The 19,129-nt window shown below is 46.6% G+C and overlaps 1 protein-coding gene across 2 annotated transcripts in view; it reads right to left on the bottom strand.

The window, feature by feature from the left end:
• Positions 1-19,129, bottom strand: part of LOC147717626 (E3 ubiquitin-protein ligase TRIM39-like) — a 383,703-nt gene that overhangs the window by 303,347 nt on the left and 61,227 nt on the right. For both annotated transcript variants that reach the window (XM_086924415.1, XM_086924416.1), the window contains exon 2: positions 11,277-11,372. In XM_086924415.1, the coding sequence (XP_086780541.1) occupies positions 11,277-11,372 (96 nt within the window). The remainder of the gene's footprint in view (positions 1-11,276; positions 11,373-19,129) is intronic.

Here is a 19,129-nt window from a genome sequence, read left to right as displayed (position 1 = left end):
GGCTGACCACACATGTCCGAGGCCATCGCCTAAGCCAGGAGATACCATTTACTGCCCTTATTGTATGCCTAGCCACCCCACCCCCTGGGCCATGATCAGGCGCACACATCCTACGACACACTCAGCTGCACGATCGCCCTTCCCTCTTATCAGCAGGTCAAGGGTCCCCATTGTGAACGTATGTGGAGTAGGATCATCACGAGGATTATAGGAATGTTTTCCTTTTGCGACACACTGACCTGATTGTATCATCAAATGTTCTGCAAATGTATAAAAGCCAGAGTCTCACGCTCACTTGTTAGAGCACCTCCCGAAAGACACTGTGTTTCGTGTCCGAAATGACTGGCTCTCCTCATGAGAAATAAACTCCGTTCTTGATTCCTGCTCCCAGCGCCCGTCTCTTTATTTTGGTAACTATTCAGAATGGGAACTAAGAGGCGGTTTGCGCCAGCAGCCTGGGCATCGATAGAATTATGGGCTCACCTTCAACAAAACAACTCACGCATTTTTACCAGAGATCCTCATGCCCAACATCATTGACTTCAAGGCTAATGTCCAAAGAGCCAGATACTATGGTTTGAACAAAAAATACTTTAGCTAAGGGCCCTATGACAGAGCTCCTAGCAGTTGATGCTGATAAAGATTTTGACAAGGTTTATTGGCAATTTTTACTCCGTACCCTATCTACCTTCAATTTTGGAGACTCATTTTTTAGAATGATATCAACACTATACTTATACCACTCTGCAAGGCTTTTTATCAATGGATACTTTTCCAATTTGTTTAATCTTCTTTAGGGGCACTAGACAAGGTTGCTCATTATATATATTTTAAATAAACTGAATTTTATTGATTTTGGAGCATTTAACAACCTACAACATTTCCAGAGGCCCAGAAAATGATACCACCGGTTGTACACCATCACATCCCAATCAAGTGTACATTTTAAACGAGTCCTCGCTACTCCATCCACTTTCCCCATACCTTTTAGTGCTTTTTGCAGTACTCCCTAGCTGTGCATACAGCCTTCTCTTGTGTTGTGCACAAATCCATTGCCTGCTTCCAGGGAGCTAATGGAGGAGAAGAGGTCAGCCTTCACCATTTAGCAATATCTCTCTTGGCCAGTGCCATTCCATTCCAATCCCCAGCAAATTCTTGTTTCCACCCACTCCAGGACTCTCAGTAGAATGGGCAGCAGAGAGTTGTTCATACGCCTTCCCAGTACCCTAGGTAGTACTTCAATGATCCTACCCCATTATCTTGCAATCAAGGGACATTTCCATGCCATATGATAAAAGTGAGCAGGCATCCCTGGGTAGTGCCAAAACGCCGGCGACTCCATCACACCTGTGTGCAGCAGCCAATCTGGTGTTTTATAGGTCATGTGCAGGTAACTGAGCAGGATGAGCCAGATCATGAGGAGATAACCTGCACTCTCGGTGTCATGCAAACATCCCTCCAGTCACCATCCTCTATGGGCCCCACCCAATGCTCCCATCGGGCCTTAAGGGTCACAAATACATGTGGGGAATGACAATAGGGTATTTGCAAACTTGCGAAATCCCCTTCTCTGTGATGGGTCCCATAAGATTCTTGGACTCCAAGAGGCTACACTCAGGAACATTCCACAAGGTACTGCGGTGTTGCTCCAGGGCATGGAAACTCCATATACCTGAAGAACTGGGACTTGTGCAGAGCAAACTCTTTCTGCAGCACCTGACAGAACTTAAGGCACGCTGCCTGCCAAATGTCTCCCACTTTGGAAATCCCGATCTTATCCTACCCACTGAACCCTTCTAGGGAGGAGACCTGATGCAACCAGCCGCCTACCAAGAGAGGGTTTGCAAGTGTAATCCTCTGAACCCAGCCATTTCACTGGTGTGCCTTACGCCAAGTCCCAAGAACCACCCTTGAGAACTTGGGGAAGAGGAGCTGGAATGGGAGTGCCGTACAGCAGCCATTTACCTTGTCCATGCCAATCCTGTCCACTTCCAACTGAAATTCCCTGCTCTGCCACTTGTTGAACACCAGAACCTGAGCCGCCCAACAGTAAAGGAGCTCATCGGCCATCCCAAGCCCCCCCATCTCATGTGGATGGAGTGCCTTTCCCATATGATATAGGGAGGTTGGTGAAGCCACAAAAATGCCAGGATTTTAGCCTGCAGTTGGCACCACCAAGATTGCGGCAATAGCAAGGGATAGTTTTGTCATGTGTATAAAAAGCGGGGGAGAGTGATCATCTTTTTTTATGTTTAAAATGCTTTATTGAAATTATGAAAACAATGTAAAACATCATTACAAAGTCTAGAAAAAGCAGGAAGCTTAATAACGTGGATTATGGACAAAAAACAGTATTATTAAATGTCCTTATGAAATATAGCTGTACTAAGTGAAAATGCATTTTTATAAAATTTTCCGAGAAGAGAAGAAGGAAAGAAAGAGGAGAAGGGTGAGAAGAGGAAAAGAAGAAAGAAGGAAGAAAAAAGGAGGAGAAGAAAAAGAGAAGAGTCCAAAAAGAGAAAGTGATATAGAGAAATAAACATAGTGAGAATCAAATTTAAAGTACATGAAATAACATTGTAAAAATTGGACCAATAAAAGTTAAGTTGACTTTCTAGATAAAATGTTAGTTAAAGGTAACCATAATAAGTCTCTTTTATTCATCAGAGGAGTAGAAGTGGCGTAGGCTCTGTCCATTCTATGATGGTGACATAGTTATTTCCACCATGCTTGAAAGGACATTTTTGAGGTGTCTTTCCAATTAGAGGTAATATTCTGAAAAGTAATAGCGAGAGAGTGATCATCTTGAACAGAGCGGTGCGTCCCAAGGCAGCAGCGATGTAAGATGGCCGACAACTAAAGGAGTTCCCGAGATCCGTAACCCCCTTCCCTAAATATCCGGTACAATATCCGTTCTAGGTACACACAACCTTCAAGTGGGACACTGCTCTAGAGGAGTCCATTGAAATGTGCAGCCCCTAGATGTCAGGAAAATGAGTCCAGAGGCATGGCCTAAAAGACACCGGAAGCAGGGGGCTATAGTAGTCGCCTCTCCGAGCCATAACAGCGCTGATACAAAGCGAGGAAGTAACCGCCAGTGCCCGGGAGAGCTGAATGAGTGAATACAGTGTAGTCCCAGAGGCACTGCGGAATAACCCTGAGTGCCAGCAGAAACAAGCGACCGTAGAGCAGAACAGAACGGACGAGGCAGAGACTGAGTTGCAAGCAGTAGCGGAAGTAACGATCCCCCTGAGTCAGTAACAGCTGCGCAGAAGGGCCAGGAGTGGGTGGTGAAAACGGTTCGAGAGAACCCTAATAAGGAACAACATCAGCTGCCCTTACCCTCAGATGTGGAGAAGGTATTGTGCCTCTGAGGTGAGTGAGTTGCGAAGTGCAGACACCATTGGGCGCAACGAGCATTGGGAGTGGAGTTGCTGAGACGAAGGGGGAGTGGTAACAGGAGAGGCTGTGGAGCCAAATAGAAGTGCCAGGAATTAAAGACAGACAGTAGGCCGCCTGTGCGGTTGAATAGACCCGGAGCCAACGGCCCAGTGTGGGGAGCCAAAACCTTCAGGGGGCCACCCCCACCATCACCCTCCCCAGTAGAGTGAACAAGAAATAGGCAATCGGAGGCAAGGACAAAGTAAATCAGCACAGAAGAGCACGGGAATACGCTCTCTCCAAAAATCTTGGCAGAAGGCACAAAGCAGACACACCAGGGGCCACTGATAGAACCATGCGGAAAGGAGGGAAAGGTGACAAGTAGGACACATCTAAAGAGCATTCCATGCCACATTGAAGCCCCGATAACTACTGGGAGAGGAAGCGGCCCGAGAACAGATCCCACCGGGGGACACCCCAACAGGCTGCGTAGAGTTAACATAGCTACAGACAGGTGGCGTACAAACACGAGTGGGCTTTAACCTCAACTACCAGGCTTGATCAACAGCCACCTACAATGACTGGGGGGAAAGGTTTGCTGGCTCTCATCAATCCAAGCTCAACAAATTTGCTTGGACAAGCAAAGCAGACACCGATGGGACTCCCCGGGAAGAGAAACGGGCAGATACACAGGAGCCTGCAACAAAAGAGGGCCTAACACTGCAAGACATAATGACTGCATTAAACAGAGTACAGGCCTCACTGGAATCGTGAATAGATTCAGTAACACACAGCTTTCGCTGGTCAGGGCCGACCTAAGAAAAATGGGCACTAGAGTGACGGAGATGGAAGAGAAAACAGCAGACCTGCAACATGACACCACCTCTCTCAAAAGACAGGTCAGTGAAGTACATGAGACAAGCAAAGTTCTAGATGCAAAGCTTGATGATTATGAAGGGAGATCCAGCTGGGAGCACCAACAAGATCGAGATTGGCCTGCATTCTTTATTTTCGAGACCGCAACACAATATTCCAAACTGCACGCAGTGCACCTCCTGTGTGCTATGAAAACAACAAAATTTCGTCCTTCCCAGACCTCACAATCAAAGCCAAAAACAGAGGTGCAGCTTTCTTGAGGTGAAAATGGTTCTGAGAGAGAAAGAACTAAAGTATGCAATGCTCTTCTCAGCCAAACTCAGAGTGGAGGCGGAACAGAAGGTCTGGTTTTTGGCCAACCCAGTGGAAGTATGGGAATAGCTAGACGTATGGCGACGAGTTGGAGATCCCAGTTCCAAAGCAAAAAGATATAAACGCCCCATGAAAACTATGGAGGTAGGGGACTCCAGCAGGACAGGATCAGACTTCAGTAAGGGAGACCAGTCCCACAGAGTAACTGGAACATCTACGAGTACCTAAGGATGGTCCCTGGAGGAAAGATGTGACCCACAGTAACTCAAAGAAAGAAACAAACTCAGTGGTGTCACTATACTAGTGAAATCGGACTCCGGCATCAAAGATATGTCTGAACTGTGAGGTGGAGAATCAGACTACTACACACAGGGCGCTGCACTGAACTCGAGAGGAGCTTGGATATAGGAGTATATTTTACCTAGCATGCAAGGCCGTTGGGAGGGGGTGGGATGCTGTGACACTAGTCTCCAAAGTTAAGATTGGGGAGGGACGACAGGCGCTCTGCAGAGTTGGGGATGCAGGTAGATCAAGGCCTGAGATGCAAGGAGGTAGGCGGGGGCAAGTTTTTTTATAGGGTATCACTAGGGTAGTAGGGTAGTTTTTATTGTAGTTAAGGTTAGTAGTACTCAAAACCAGAACAGACAACCCGGGTCCCGAGGGCAGAGTGACAGAAGACTTTATCTCAAACAGTACGATTAATGGGTGGGCTGCATAAGGAGGTAAAGGCCCCCAAAATGAAGAGCTTAAAAATTTCCAAACTTGAAGCAGGAAGACATAAGATGCACCCAAGGGTAGGGAATGGCAGACATGATTAATATTCCCCAATTGCGACTGCTATCATGGAACGTCAATGGGTTGGGGGACAAGCCTTTCCTCGTTCCTGGAATCACACCATCTTCTCCAGGAGCGTCAGGCGGGGTTTCGTGCACATCACAGCACCGAGTTGGTGATGCTCTTGGTGCTGGATGAGCTGAGAGGTATGGCTGACAGTAAGAAACCGAGCGCCCTGATACTTTTAGACCTATCGGCGGCGTTCGATACTGTCAGCCATTCCCTGCTATTGGACAGATTAGCCGCTTTTGGGATAAGGGGTCAGGTCCATCAATGGCTCCATTCTTTCTTGACCGGCAGGACCCAGAGGATCCAACTGGGGGATGCCATTTCTGAGGTGGGTATTCTGGAGTGCGGAGTCCCTCAGGGTTCCGCACTATCCCCACTGCTTTTCAACCTTTACCTCCAGCCGTTGATTGACTCTCTAGCTAACATGGGTTGTCGTGTATTTAACTACGCTGACGACACCCAGTTGCTGCTGAGTATTGACAATACGCTCCTGGCACAAACTAGCGCACGGAACATTCTCAGACATACAGTCAGCTGGATGACGGCAAACTCGCTGAAAATAAATCCGGAAAAAACGGAGGTATTGGTGGTCTCCACCTCAGCCTCGCCTTGGCGTGATCTCTACTGGCCCCAGGAATTAGGACCCTCACCGATACCGAGTGACAAAGTAAAAAGTCTTGGAATCAAGATTGGCAATGAGTTGTCAATGGCCAGTCAGATCTCCTCAGTTGTAGGGATGTGTACTGGCTTGATCAGACAGTTACGAAAGTTGGCTCCTCTTCTCTCCTTCTCCGCATGGTGGTTTCTGCCACCATCGTCTCGAGGCTGGTTTATGGGAACGCCCTTTATTTAGGCCTGCCTAAAATCTTGATTAATAAATTGCAGGTGGTCCTGAATGACGCGGCGCGTCTGATCTTCAAGTTACCTAGAAGATCTCATGCCTCTCCTTTACTACTGAAGCGACATTGGCTCCCCATTGAACAGAGGGTGAAGTTTAAGAGCCTGTGCACAGCCCACAAGGCCATCTATGGGCAAGCCCCTGCGTACATTAAAGAGCGCATGGAGGTGTACATCCCCAAGCGAGTCCTAAGGTCCGCCGAATCCCAGCTTCTGGTCTGCCCTCGTTATAAGTTAAAAACCAAAGGAGGGAGGTCTTTCTCAGTTCTGGTTCGGCAGATCTGGAACAATATACCAGAATCACTTCAGAAAGAAGCGAATCTCCTGCGTTTCAGGAAGCTGCCAAAAACCTTTTTATTTAGGGAGGTACTTGATTCAGCTAAATAGTCTTATAACATGCCCTGCCTCTCCCTCATCCTCATGCACTGTTGTTTGTTGTCTGTTTCGAGCGCCTAGAGACCGGTTGGTGAGTTGGCGCTATAGAAAACCAAGTTAACAATAACAATAACAAAAAGGGGGCTCCGTACTACAATTCATTAAGCGACATTTGCCTGCCGTGACCCTATTCAAGGAAACACATCTAGAGGGTAATACCTGCAGGGCTCTAGACAGATGGGGGGGGATAGAAGTTGGCTGTGCATTTGGGGTTCACTTCCGAGTCGAGGGGAGTGGGAGTGCTGGGGAGGAAGCAATTCCCGCTCATCCTGGAACGGACTTTAGTGGACGACTGGGGTAGATTTGCTGTGCTGACAGGCAAGTGGAAAGGGAAAACGATTAACATATGTATGTATGTATAAATTATTTTATAGCGCGCTCCATTACTGGAGAGTATCCTGGCGCGGGTAGAGGAGAGGTAGACAGTCAGACATACAAGAAAACTTAACTTACACTCTTGAACAGATGAGTTTTCAAATGCTTTTTAAAAACAGCCACTGAGGACATAGATCGTAGCTGGAGAGGGAGAGCATTCCAGGCCCGGGCCCCGATCACTGAGATCGATTGGCCACCAAGTCTTGCTCGTTTGAAGCGGGGAAGATACAGTTTGTGCAAGGTAGAGGATCTGAGGGGGGCGTGCAGGAACATAGCTGGTAAATCTCTTCCTCAGATACAGGGGGCCTTGATCATGAGAAGCACGAAACGCAAGCACCAGTGATTTGAATAGAATGCGTTGGGCAACCGGAAGCCAGTGGAGCGTGCGCATCTCAGAACGAACGCTCTTCCATCTCGGGATGTTAAACAAGAGTCGGACTGCCGCATTCTGGATGATTTGGAGGCGTTTTACCAAATAGGCCGGGATGCCACTAAACAGTGCATTTGCATAATCCAGCCTAGCCAGTATAAGTGCTCTGGCAACCGTCTCCTTAGCATCCCTAGGGAGCAAAGGAAAGAATTGGCGGAGCATTTTTAGGGTAGCGAAACAGGTACCTGTAAGTTTATTAATGTGGGCCTCAAATTTGAGATCCTCTGTGAACCAGATGCCGAGATTTTTTGCTGGTCTCCCCATCTCTTTTGGGCAAGGAATGTTTGGTGGCCACAACGAGTTCTTAAACAAGGTGGGGAAGGAGCCATAGAAAAGTACTTCAGATTTTTCCTCGTTGCATTTCAATTGGGCCTGTGTTAACCAACGAAATGCAGCGGACAAGCACAGATGAACAACCGCTGTATCCAGATTATCATCCGGCCAGGTAAACAACAGTTGGGTATCATCTGCATACCCTATTATCTTGGCCCCAAACTGTTCTGCCAGAAAAACCAGGGGGGTTATATAGACATTAAACAGCAGGGGGCTAAGAGTAGACCCCTGCGGTACCCCTGTAAGCAGTGGTTTAGGTTCAGAGGCGTGAGGAGGCATCCAGACCTGCTGAGTCCTATCGGACAGAAAGGAGGATAGCCAATCTAGGACAACTCCCCCAATTCCAATGGCCGACAACCGGCGGAGAAGGAGCTCATAGGGGACGGTATCGAACGCGGCAGAGAGGTCCAATAAAATTAAGTATACAGTATACATACCGCTGGCGCTGTACAATAGCGCCATCCCGACATGAACACATTCCTTCTGAGGTTACCTGAAGGAGCGCTCCTAATTGAAGGTGACTTCAACATGACACCAAAGGACATTCAAGACAGATTCCCCGCAAGGTCACAACTCTGCCACTCCTCCGCACTTTCAGATTTCTTGACAGCAATGGGTCTCGCTGATGTCAGGCGCACTCAGAATCCATTAAAACAGCATTTCACTAATTACTCAAGGGTACATAATAGCCACTCACGCATAGATTTCTTGTTCACACATACAGATAGAGTTGCTTGCTTTTGGGAAGTACACCACCTGCCATGGGGACTTTCTGACCACTCCCCGATATGGGCTCGGGGTACCCAAAGAAACATAGTGTTGCAGCCATGGGGCCTGAATGTCCATCAGATACGAAAAGGCCTAGTCCGGACTACAAAAACATATTTCGATGAAAACAAAAACTCGGTAGAATCAGCACAGATCTTGTGGGAAGCTTACTAGATAGTCATAAAGGGGGAAGGTCTCTCACTAATGGTAGGATATAAAAGAGATAAGAGAGTTGGAGCGCAACATTTCAAACCTAGAGACTCAAGCACCAGAGTGTCACACAGAAGAGCTGCTCAGTACTCTGCAGCTCAAAAGACAGGACTATAAGGAATTGGCCTCAGAGGCTGCCAGAGCCAAACAGTCGGCCACTAGAGACCGCGTTTATGAGCATGGCGATAAAGCCAGGAAACTGTTTGCATGGCTGGAGCGGCGCAAAAAAGCAAATAGGTGGGGGAGTACAATCACTACAACAGCTGGAGCCATGCTAAACGATCCCCGAGAGGTAGCGGAGACATTCGCACAATATTTTGCCATGTTATACTCCGAAAGCCCCGTTTGCTGCCAGCCATCTTACCAAACACCGGCACGTTCGCGGTGTTCCTGCTTTTACGGAGAGCCGTATCTCGAAATTATCTTTCACATCTAGGAAGCCATCACCCAAGCATTATCGAAATTCCGGCTCTCGGCCCCCCCGTAAGCCGTCAGAATTAGATTAGAAGAATCCTTTTTTTACAGCCGTGTAACCACGTCATCCTTTTCATCGAATTTCATGACGATATAACAGAATGTGGTTTGAACTATCGCTAGAAACACGAGGCCCTATTTGAGGAATTACTACTTCCAGTATCGGATGTTGCGGTACTGACCATCATGCACATCTTTTTTCATCATTAGTTTAATCAAGAAAGTCAGCGTCCTGTGTCTGGCGGTCTTTATACGTATTCTCTCTTTTCATCTGTATGGTCTGGACAATTAATTTTCTTGCAGTGGACGGTCACCTGGGGAGGGCTGCCTAGCCGAGGTGCGTGTAGTTAATACCGCATTGCCTCCATCGTCTGCCACATCTACTGCTTCCTGTTTGTTTGTATTGTATTTTTTATAATTTTTGTACATGAATTGTAATCAACTTTATAAGAAAAAAGGAGAAAAAAAGATAAGAAAGTATCTAAAAAAAGACTATAAAATATATACATGAATAATAAAATGAATAATTGAATTATCACATGGGTTGTTAGTCTGTACAATGTTGGGCAAATTTTGTTTGGTTTTTAGATATATTGCTTTGTATCCTTAGTTTATTCACTTGGCTATAGACTGTTCTCAAAATATATACTCCGAAAGCCCCACGGCCACAGCAGAGGCCTCAAAGGACATCTTCGCTGATCTACCCCTACCGGTGTTAACTCCTGAGGACGCAGCAGGTATGGAGAGCAATATTATGGTGGGAAGTAGCCTCTGCAATACACAGTCTCCAGTTCGGAGAGGCGATGGGACCAATATAAAGCTGTAGCCTCCCAGGTCACGCCATACTTACTTCAAATGTACTCAGAGAGTGTAAGGGTCGGGAGTTTCCCAGGGATCAAGGTTTGCCTTCTATAGTAGTGATGCATAAACCCAGTAAACCATTAAGTAGGATACCAGGTTTTTCCCCTTGTTGAACTTAGGTCTGTCATTAAGCGGAATCACAAGGGCAAATATTCAAGTTCCAGGTTAGACCTGGCTCTAAGACAACATACATTCCTGGATATCGGAAACTCCGTCTGTGCACCGTAAGCCGTGTTGACCATTCCGTGTCCATCAGGGGCACTGCAGGGGGATAGAGAGATTTTTAGGCAGGTTAATTTTAAGCCCCAGTGCATCCCCATATAGACCAAGGATCTGCAGCACCAAAGGAATCGTAAGCGATGGGCGTGAGATATACAAAAGCACATCATCCGCATAGAGAGCAATGAGGTCCTTCACTGCCACACCCCAATTGAATCCCCAGACCTGAGCATCACAGCGAATCCACATAGCCAGCGGCTTGATCGCCAGAGCAAACAAGATTGGTGACAGTGGACATCCCTGGCGGGTGCACCGACCACTTGTTGAATGGGTAGATCAGGTGCCATTGACCAGTACCTGGGCCTTGGGGTTAGAGTAGAGTACCAGCACAAATTCCCAGAACCGAGGACCCAGACCTAACCTGATCAACACTTCCTCCTGAAAGACCCAACTAAGAGAATCAAAAGCCTTCTCAAAATCCAAAGGAAGGAGAACTGGCTCCTCGCGATCGACTGGTTGGAGGCACTTGATGTAGTAATAGACTTTAATGGTACCATTGCTACCATCATCCGTGCACTGTGGTCATCGCCTCCAAGAAGGTAGTTAAACAGGAATCAGGGACACGGTTAAGCAGGGCCTGTGATTTGATTACTTTTTCACTACATCCAAACAAGAACTCTGGAAACCCCTGCTTCCTTAAAGTGACTTTATCTCTTTATGTTCAAAGAAGTTGCAGGTGATAGTTTGGAAGCACAGCTGCACCCTGGCACAAATGCTGTGGTCATGCTGGAAACTGGTAAATTGAGGCAATATTTGAGGTCTTCTCTCGAGACTACCAGTATATAATTTACTCTGGCCTTACCTCCAGCTGTTTTCCTTTAATTTCTTCGCTGCGATTCAGTTCCACTACATCCTCCAGCTTTTTCTTCAAGCAGTCAAGATAACTTTGAATTTTTTTCTAAAAGAAGAAAGTCTATATTTGAAAATCCACAAAGACATTGTTTTACAATAACACAACACAATGTATAACTATTCTTCATAAGCTGAGATATCTAGTCTACATTGCCTTTTAATAAAATTGTTGTACTCTGTGACAGACAACACAAAAGTGCCAATAGTCGATGAAGGGCGCCCTGGCAAGTTTTTAGAGCACTACATATCAGGGAAGACTACAGGGGCACTAAACACAGTTGTATGTTACCTGGACAGTAACTCTGAGGGCATGCTACCAGAGTCAGGAATATGCATTAGGGTAGGACTGGCATGTTCTCAGCAGAGAGGTTATGGTGAAGGGTGTGTTACCAAGGCGTTATAAAGCACAAGTTAGATGGTGCAGAGAAGATGATACTGTGCATGTTTTCTAGCAGAGGGATTCTGAGAATGGCCACCTTAGCTGGCCAGCATTTATCACAATGGCCATGTTGTGACATTCTGCTGTTGGCTAGTTAGCAGACACTCAGTGTATGATGACAATGATGAAAGTGAGAGTTTTTGAAAGAAGGGGGCAGATAAATAATGTTCTTAGTAATTTACCAATTCAGATTAGTCAGCAAGAGGGTGGAGGAGCATTAGGTTGCAGGATAACTCTTCCCAGCTCTTGGCCAAGAATGGGGAACTAAACATGGGTACCTCAGACTGCCGGGCTGCGTACCACAGCCCTTGGCAATGGGTGGGGAAATAGAAAGGTGGATAAGGAAGCATGCCTAAAACAAGGCTCTGGACCTAGAACAGAAACCTAGCCCACTAGAATTATTAACCGTACATGATCCTTGTCAGACCGGGAAGGGGAGGGACTGTAGGACTGTTTTTGAAGAGCGTGGAGTGCTTCAGCTACTTTTCCAAATGTCATATAAGCCCAGCATTCAACAAACTATACAGCAAGGAGGTTATGGTCAGCTCCATTTAGCTCTTAGCTTGTTTGGGCAAGTGATCTTCGGGCATTCAATCAATCAATCAATCAATCAATCAATTTGTAAAGCGCACTACAAACCCGCGAGGGTCTCAAGGTGCTGGGGGAAGGGGGTGCTACTGATCAAACAGCCAGGTCTTGCGTATCCTCCTGAAGTTCAGCAGGTCTTTGGTCTGTCGAAGGCTCAGTGGGAGGGTGTTCCATGTCTTGGCGGGGAGGTGGGAGAAGGATCTCCCACCGGTGGTTGTTCTTCGGATGCGCAGGATGGTGAGAGGTTGGCGGAGCGTAGCTGGCAGTTGGGATGTAGAAGGAGAGCTGTCTGTTGAGGTAGGCTGGGCCGTTCTTGTGGAGTGCCTTGTGTGCGTGGGTGAGGCGCTTGAAGGATATACTCTTGTTGACGGGGAGCCAGTGCAAGTTTCTCAGGTGGTGGGGTGACGTGACCGTGGCGTGGTACGTCGAGGATCAGTTGTCCCGAGGCGTTTTGATGCATTGTAGTCTTTTGATGAGCTTGGTCGGGGCTCCGGCGAAGAAGGCGTTTCCATAGTCGAGTCTGCTGCTGACTAGGGCCTGGGTGACTGTCTTTCTTCTATCTGTCGGGATCCATCTGTGGATCTTGCGGAGCATGCGGAGGGTGTTGAAGCAGGAGGAGGAGACAGCGTTGAGTCGAGGATGATTTCCAGGTTGCGTGCGTGGTCGGTGGGTGTCGGGGCTGCCCCCAGTGCCGTCGGCCACCAGGAGTCGTCCCAGGCTGAAGGGTTAGAGCCGAGGATGAGGACCTCTGTCTTCTCCGAGTTCAGCTTCAGACGGCTGGTCTTCATCTAGTCAGGGCCGGCCTTAATTCCTTCGTAAAGGTTGGCTTTGGTGATGATGAGGTCCTTGGTGAAGAAGAGGATCAGCTGAGTGTCGTTGGCGTAGGAGATTATGTTGAGGTCGTGCTGTCGGGCTACATGTGCGAGCGGGGCCATGTAAATGTTGAACAGCGTCGGGCTCAGGGAGGATCCCTGGGGTACTCCGCAGATGAGGAGGCTTTGGAACGGAATGGGGGAAGGCGGACGCTCTGGGTTCTGCCGGTGAGGAAGAAGGTGGTCCAATCCAGAGCCAGATCCGTGAGGCGTGCGCGTAGTGTGCGGTGGCAGAGAGTGTCGAAGGCGGCAGAGAGGTCTAGGAGGATGAGTGCTGCGTTCTCGCCATTGTCCAGCAGGGTCCTGATGTCATCGGTGGCGGCGATGAGGGCAGTCTCGGTGTTGTGGTTGTTGCGGAACCCTGACTGGGAAGGGTCCAGGATTCTGTTTTCTTCGAGGTATCGGGTTAGCGGTCTGTTGACGGTTTTCTCGATGACCTTGGTCGGGAAGGGGAGCAGAGAGATGGACTGGAAGTTCTTGAAGTCTCTTGGCTTTCTGGGTTATCCCGTATGATTTGTGAGTGGGACATGTCTTTCCACGAATGTTTAAATTTTTCCTGGCATCTTTTGTAAGTAATTTCTGCATTATCTGTTCCGCCAGAAGCCTCACCTGGGGGTGCACCTCCTCTAAAGGGGAGGTATCTTACAATCCTCTGTGCTGCCCCACCCTGGCCTGCACATGCTTCACTGACTCCCAATCTCCAGTAACCCTGAAAATATTGAGGTGTCCATGTCAGCAACACAGGTACCCCACGTCTGGTGACCCACCCACCCCCAACCATCCACCCATCCACCCGGAGAGTGGTTCACACCCTCTGACAGCATCAGACTGCCGCAAATTTATGCCATTGAGTGTTCCAACTTCTGCACCACCCACACCCTCAGAGCACCACCAGTACAGGGAGCTGAGTGCTCCCCTCCCAAGACAGTGTGGAAGATGAAGATATTAAACTATAAATACATCTGGGTTATGATGAAAATGCTATCCTGAGCAGGTGCCATCTGATAACTTGCTTACTATAAGATCCTTTTTTATTATTTTTAATGTCTTAAAAATGAGTTTACATGTACTTAATCGCCTTCTGTACTACATCTTGTAGTACAACAAACTACTGCCTAATGTGATTTAATTAATAAATCTGAGATTGAAGGAGGATGTAGACAGTGACCGCATTAGCTGAGATTTATTATTTAATGAGCTGGTTTATATATACACCTTTTCATCATTGGGAAGTCCACGCACTTGGATTAGCTGTGCAAACTATTGAAATATAACACCTTTGTTGGCATTCCCAGCAATCATACATGAAGCCTCCCACATCTTGAGACACTTTCTTTAACACAAATAGGTTGTGGTACACATGGATATAAAAATAAGTAAAAAAATAAATGTCAGCGGCAGGTAAACTAAGAATCTCGTGCATTTTCACTGTTTGGGGAGAGGGTGGGGCCTCGAAGGGGGCTTAGTGCCGATCATAGCCGAGGCACTCAAATCCCTCCTCCTCCAAACTTCTTACCTGTCTGCTCCGCAAAAACCAAATACAAAGCTTTTGAAGCTGGCCCAATGATCTGGGAAGGTTTCACACCTGGTAAGGGGCATCAGCTGAGCGGAACCGCCAAACAATTATCTGGAAACATGCTCTCTGCGCGAGTTTCCAGGTAATTTTGCCCACACCGATAGCTGCTCCTTATCAGGTGACTGTGTGATGGGAGCCAATATCGTGTGACACACAGTGGCACCGTGTGAGTTGGAAGGTGTGCTGGTCACAAAATAATGGTCACAATGTGTAAGTAAGATAACGAATTTTAAGAACCAACTTATGTACTAATAGGTCAGTTCTTAAAATTCCATATCATATTGGTCCACCCCGAGCTACCTCATGAATATTAATAAGGGAGGTCGCCAATTGCGGCTCACTACAATTGGAGGCCATCACAGGGATGGTGGTCTGCTGACCATCATGCCTTTTTTTGTAAAGCAAACCTTTTTTTGTTGTTTTTTTAAATGCAACCGTTTTCAATAAAGGAAACCGTTGCATTTTGAAAGAAAAGTTCTCCTTTTTGTTGGCTCTTCACGAGTTGGCAGCGTTCCCCCTGGACCTCTGACTACTCTTCGACAACTTTTTTTTTTTTAGTTTTATATAGTGCAAACTAGACCTGAAGATATCAGGTATCAGGGTGCTTTACAAGAGCACCAGTCTTGTTACACAAGGAAACATTCATTTTTGATAGGCGCAGGGAGGTAAGTGATTTGCTCAAAATGACAGGATGTTGAGCGTTGCTGCCGAGACTCGAACCAGGTTCCCCAGCTTCGAAGTCGACCTCTATAGCTGCAAGGCTACATCCTCTTCCATTTGCAGATGCATTACCACCTCCTACATTAGTCCCTGATTCAGTGTTTAAAAAACACACCAAAAACATGCCCCTTCCAGAAACCAAATCTGTATCCATTCGAATTCCCATTTCAGGGATCGGAAAAACTTTTCGGACTCCTTAAACAGGTTTCGTCCATCTGAAAAAAGCATTTTACCAGTCGCAAACGTCGAATGGGAGCATTTCAAACTGATAACATGCCTAGTACATATGTTCCCTAGATTGAATTTATAAAGCGTAGTGATTTTTTACATTTAATAGTTGTCTATTGGTCTCTTTATGAATTATTCACACTTTTGCAATGCCAGCAGAACCCACCTGTGTGATCCAATGGAAAGGTTTATAGATGGAGTAGAATGAACATAGACAGATAAGGTGGTACTGATAGTCCTGGAGTTGCACACAGGTCTTCTGATGGTGAAGTGAAGACATCTACTACCCACAGCACTGGTGCCAGGCGCATGCCACTTCAACAAACATATGCAAGATTTCACATGAAGCCTGCACACTTTTATGGCACAGAACAGACTGTGAAGTAGACACAAACTCCATGCACTCTGTGATTGGAGAAGCACCATAGAAAGTGAATGCTGTAGGAGAGCTGATTGGCTAGCCCTCATCCTGAGAACTGGTGATCACTTCAACCACTAACTGATCAACCAAGGACAGAACTAAACATTAGTGCACTTGGGAAGGACTGATATAGACATACAGTTTTGTCTGGTTGCCATCTATTCATCAGACGTGGGGGCCTCATTAATGAAGTATCGCTAGACTTCCTTGAAAGAAGATAGCCATATTTCCTGTTGAACGAAGCTGCTGGACTGTGCACTACAGAGTAGAGTCTGCCTGCGGCCAGTTTGGTCCAGAGGTCCAGCAGCCGGTCAGAAGCTGTGGGAGTTGATGTGATGTTTGCACCACTCTAGGTAATCCAGCTATCCTCTGTGCACCTTGTGGGACAGAAACCTATGCACACACAAACTAAATACAGATATTTGATCTTTTTTTGGGCTTTTTTGAAACAACAACGAGGGGCGGTTAGTATATGTAGCAACTGCATTTTTTGCGCCAGCAGACACGTGTTTCATTGAAGTGGGGTGCACTCCAAATCTTCAGGGCTAGATCCCTAGATGGGAAAGATGGGTAATCCCCCACGACTGGTGATAATTCCAACCCAGTCAGGGTATCAGTAGATATTTCTGTGAGACAAGCCAAGCAGTCTTGGCGCACTGTGGCGAAAATCGAAAAGAAATGGTCTTGCGCCGATAATGGGCCAGGACAGGTGAGGGCGGTACAGGTGAGAACCTATAGTTAATCGTTAACGAAATGTTTGGAAACTGTCCAATATTTTCACAAATTGTGCCGTAACTGTGTCCCAAGCAAATGTTCCAAAATTGATAGTCCAGGCGGAAAGATGCTGCCACAGTGGGCGCTCGATTCCAGCAAACGCCCTCTTACACTGTCCCGCAACTCCTCTCGGCGTCCTCCGCGTGCTGATGGGTGCATCAACAACTGGAAACCCGCTTTCTAACTCCTAAGTAGTCAGTGCCATCGGAAAAGTGGAAAACAACGAGGCCCTCTGTGCACCACCTGGGGTCCAAGGAAAAGTCATTGTTTAAACCATCTGTTGGGTGTGCCAGCATCATTCCTGACCCCTCCAGGATGCCGGGAAAGGGATTTCTGCCTTTTTGTTATCTGTAAATACCCTGAGGATTACAATAGTTTCAACACCTTCCCTGGTGAGCTGGACAGATAGCGGATAGAAGTCATCTGTAGTCCAGAACCCTTGACCACATCTAAATATATCAAGAGGTTCTGGAGATATCTACACTTGAAGCCCAAGTCCTGCTTCTTTAACTTTGTGCTGGAGCCATAGGCCATTCTCTTGGATCTTAGGGCACCAGGGGCACTGTAAAATGTCAATGTGATCATTGTTTTCTTAGATGTAGGATTTTGAAGTATTCCGCACTTGGTAATTCTGGTGTACATGCATCAGAACCAGCAATAATTCCCCCAAACAACGACTAGCGAGGGAGTTAGTGGACATATGTGGAATGCACCCACACCCCTTTAAGTGTATCTTGAGATAGCCAGAGTTTGGCTTGGCTTACAGAGATTTTGAAAAGTTTATGGAGATCACTTTAGTTTTCGCGGAAAAGACACCAAAAACTCATAAGACATCTAGCGGATAAAAACAATACCTTGAACAGATGATTTGAGTAGTAGCACATTCCTGAGAGTTCAAACGAAGAGACACATTTACCTTTTGAAGTGCAGCAGCTCATGTCAGTCTGAAGTGCAACAAGGAAGACCTGAGGTTCTCCATTAGAACGAGGGCGCTAGATCTGCCCGAGTGCCTCCATTGTCTAGCCCCATTGTAAAGTCTTTCTGTAGCACTAGTGCTTAAGCTCTTTAATAACATTTGGGGCTCTATCTCCACCTAGGAAGAAATGAGCTAGACAATTTAGTTTTTTTTTCAAAATCACGAAGTCAAGGACAGTATTTAGTTTCATAAGCATTGGGTATATTTTGTATAATGTGAAGCACTGTCTGGACATTCAGTTATATAAGGGTACTATGATGGTGTTCTGAGGATCGAACGCTCGTGGTTTCCTTGAGGCAGCCTCAAACTGCTCAGCGATCATGAGAGAATCAAGTGCTAAGGAGGATTACATGGTTATGCAGTCTAGGTTTCAGTAGTAGTGTGGGATCAGGACACCTGTAGTGAACGGCTCCAGTTGTGACACTTGGAGCCCAGTAACTTCCGACTCAGACTCTGAACCAGGCTCCGCAATCATTGTGACGCCGGGATCTGCGTTACGCCCCTGGACTAGTCTAAAGCTGGCAGTCTTCTGGTTCCAGAGGGAGGTCTGATCCACCCTCATGAATCCACTGTGATTGCAATGGCTGAGAGCAATACTGAGTCCTGCACTCTTAATGTGAAATAAAGTGTTTATTAACACAAACACAAGTAACGTCATCATTCTAAGGGGCACAGATTGTAACGGGCACTTGGGAGGCAAGGAACACTCTTACATCACAAGAGCTGCCAATGTCATGTGTTGTATTCCTTCCTCCTGCACTTCTATGTACTTCTAGAATTGTTATGACTCTTTTGGGGTTCCACATTCTATATGTGGGAGTTTGGCAGAGCTAGTCTGTCTCATGTAGTTTGTGGATGTATAAGCTGTTATCCTTGAATAAATCTCCTGTCTGCTATCACCTGTGTTTCCTGGATTACATCATAATTTTGGCGACGATTTGGGATCTGAACACCTGACTTCCAAGACATCGGTTTTTTTTTCTTCTTCTATGACTTTAAGAAAACTGGAAACTTGGAGAAAGGATTGAAAGGATTCAAACAGCGTTCACGTATACCTAAAGATATTTACTCTTCTATGTGTATTGATTGCACCTGCGCCTGATGTTTTTGTTTATGTACATGGTCGTGCTCTTGATTGCACCAGCGGCTAAATTTTCCTGATTTCTACTCATTAATCGTTTTTTTTTTCTCTTCGAAGACATGAAAATT

The sequence above is a fragment of the Lissotriton vulgaris genome, chromosome 5, assembly GCF_964263255.1.
Source record: "Lissotriton vulgaris chromosome 5, aLisVul1.2, whole genome shotgun sequence".
Lineage (NCBI taxonomy): Eukaryota > Metazoa > Chordata > Amphibia > Caudata > Salamandridae > Lissotriton > Lissotriton vulgaris.
This window is presented reverse-complemented; position numbering and strand designations above follow the sequence as displayed.